This window comes from Mesitornis unicolor, unplaced genomic scaffold (assembly GCF_000695765.1).
Source record: "Mesitornis unicolor isolate BGI_N332 unplaced genomic scaffold, ASM69576v1 scaffold38521, whole genome shotgun sequence".
Taxonomy (NCBI): Eukaryota; Metazoa; Chordata; class Aves; order Mesitornithiformes; family Mesitornithidae; genus Mesitornis; species Mesitornis unicolor.
In genome coordinates this window covers 4,854-6,296 of record NW_010163788.1, presented here as the reverse complement: position 1 = coordinate 6,296, position 1,443 = coordinate 4,854, and the positions used below count along the sequence as shown (strand labels likewise).

At 34.7% G+C, this 1,443-nt stretch overlaps 1 protein-coding gene across 1 annotated transcript in view; it reads right to left on the bottom strand.

Annotated features, from left to right (window-relative positions):
- Nucleotides 1–290, bottom strand: part of LOC104548153 (transmembrane and TPR repeat-containing protein 3) — a gene marked incomplete at its 3' end in the record, with an annotated part of 15,039 nt that extends 14,749 nt beyond the window's left edge. The window contains exon 1 of the mRNA XM_010194091.1: nucleotides 74–290. Within this exon, the coding sequence (XP_010192393.1) occupies nucleotides 74–262 (189 nt within the window). The remainder of the gene's footprint in view (nucleotides 1–73) is intronic.
- Nucleotides 291–1,443: the final 1,153 nt, after the last annotated feature.

The window sequence follows — 1,443 nt, the reverse complement described above, 5'->3', positions numbered from 1 at the left end:
AAGAGTGTAAAAAACTCTCTGCAAGGTTTTTTTTTTCCATTTGCTAAATGTTTCGAAGTATCTGACAGTTTACCTCAGACATTGGAGTGCCCCAGAAGTCATTCTGAAACAGATTTTTTAATGGAGTAGAAGGATGCAAATCTTTATTGTCCAAAATTGCTGAAACATCATCAAAAACAAAGCCACAAAAGAGACTGTTCCAGTAGCAGGCTGCCACCACACCAACTATTAGTGTGGCTTCCTTCAGGCTTACATCAGCCATCTTCTCTAGGCGTTTTCATGGATACAAGCTGAAATATAAGGACAGAAGCTTTAGTAGTTGTACTGATTAAAAATCTAAGCTTGGTAAATAAAGTCAAATTAAGACATCCAATATTTTAGAAGTTAATAACACTACATATCTAAAAATCAGTAAGATAGAAAGCTTATCTCAAATTTCACCCATCTCACACAATTTAGTGTTAAAAATAAATATTCTCATTAAAAAGACTCACCCCTAATAAGCCCACACAGAAGCTGGATACACTGCTACATTTCATGTTTTACTTAAAAAAGAAGATAGGTGATAAATTGAGATGCAGTTTTTAGCAGGAAGCTACGCAGTTCAAGTGAATGCTGCAAACTGGAGAGCTATGAACCTTAAATTCTCTAGAACCTGAGTAATTTAACATACTGACACAGAACGTGAAGTTATCAAAAGGCAGACAGTGTGTTAATTATTCATAGTTTTTAGGTTTAAAGGTACTTTTGAAATATTTTGAGAAACATTTCAAAAGCAATTAAAAAACCAAGCAGGAAATTAAGAACTTCATAAATACAGGTGTTCAAGAACAGGTAAAGGAGAACATTAGTAATAACAAAAACAAACTTACCATTGAAGCTCACACTCTGCTTACTTGCATTCTTCATAGCAGTTCATGAAAAGCTCATTTTTTTTCTCAACTCTATCAATTGCTCCGATGTCACTGAACCTTCATGAGAGTCCTGTCTAGAGAAAAATAGCATGCAAAAAAAGACATGACAAATTAACTTTATCTTACATTATTTTCTCTCATATTGCATAAACTTTCTAAGCCCTAGAAATTATTAAACAGCACCTATTATTTTAAAAGTACTATATGGGTGACCTGATCAAAAGGTGAAATTACTATGAATTGGGTTGTCTGAAAACACTGTTCTGCCTTGGAAGAAAGTAACTTGGAAAGGTCAAAGGCATTCTTTCTTACCACTGGTTGACACAATTACCCTCTAAAAACAGGCCACAGAGACATTTTATCCAAATAGGTAATCTCAACTGTGGTTTGCTGCCTGAGCCTAAGAGCATGGCAATGACTTATCACAACTACTGGTAAAAGAACAGTGGCACGGGAAGAAATATAGGTGCAAGAAGATGCAGGTGCAGTTAAACTAAAAACCAGGACAAAAATAATTTATAAGGAATCA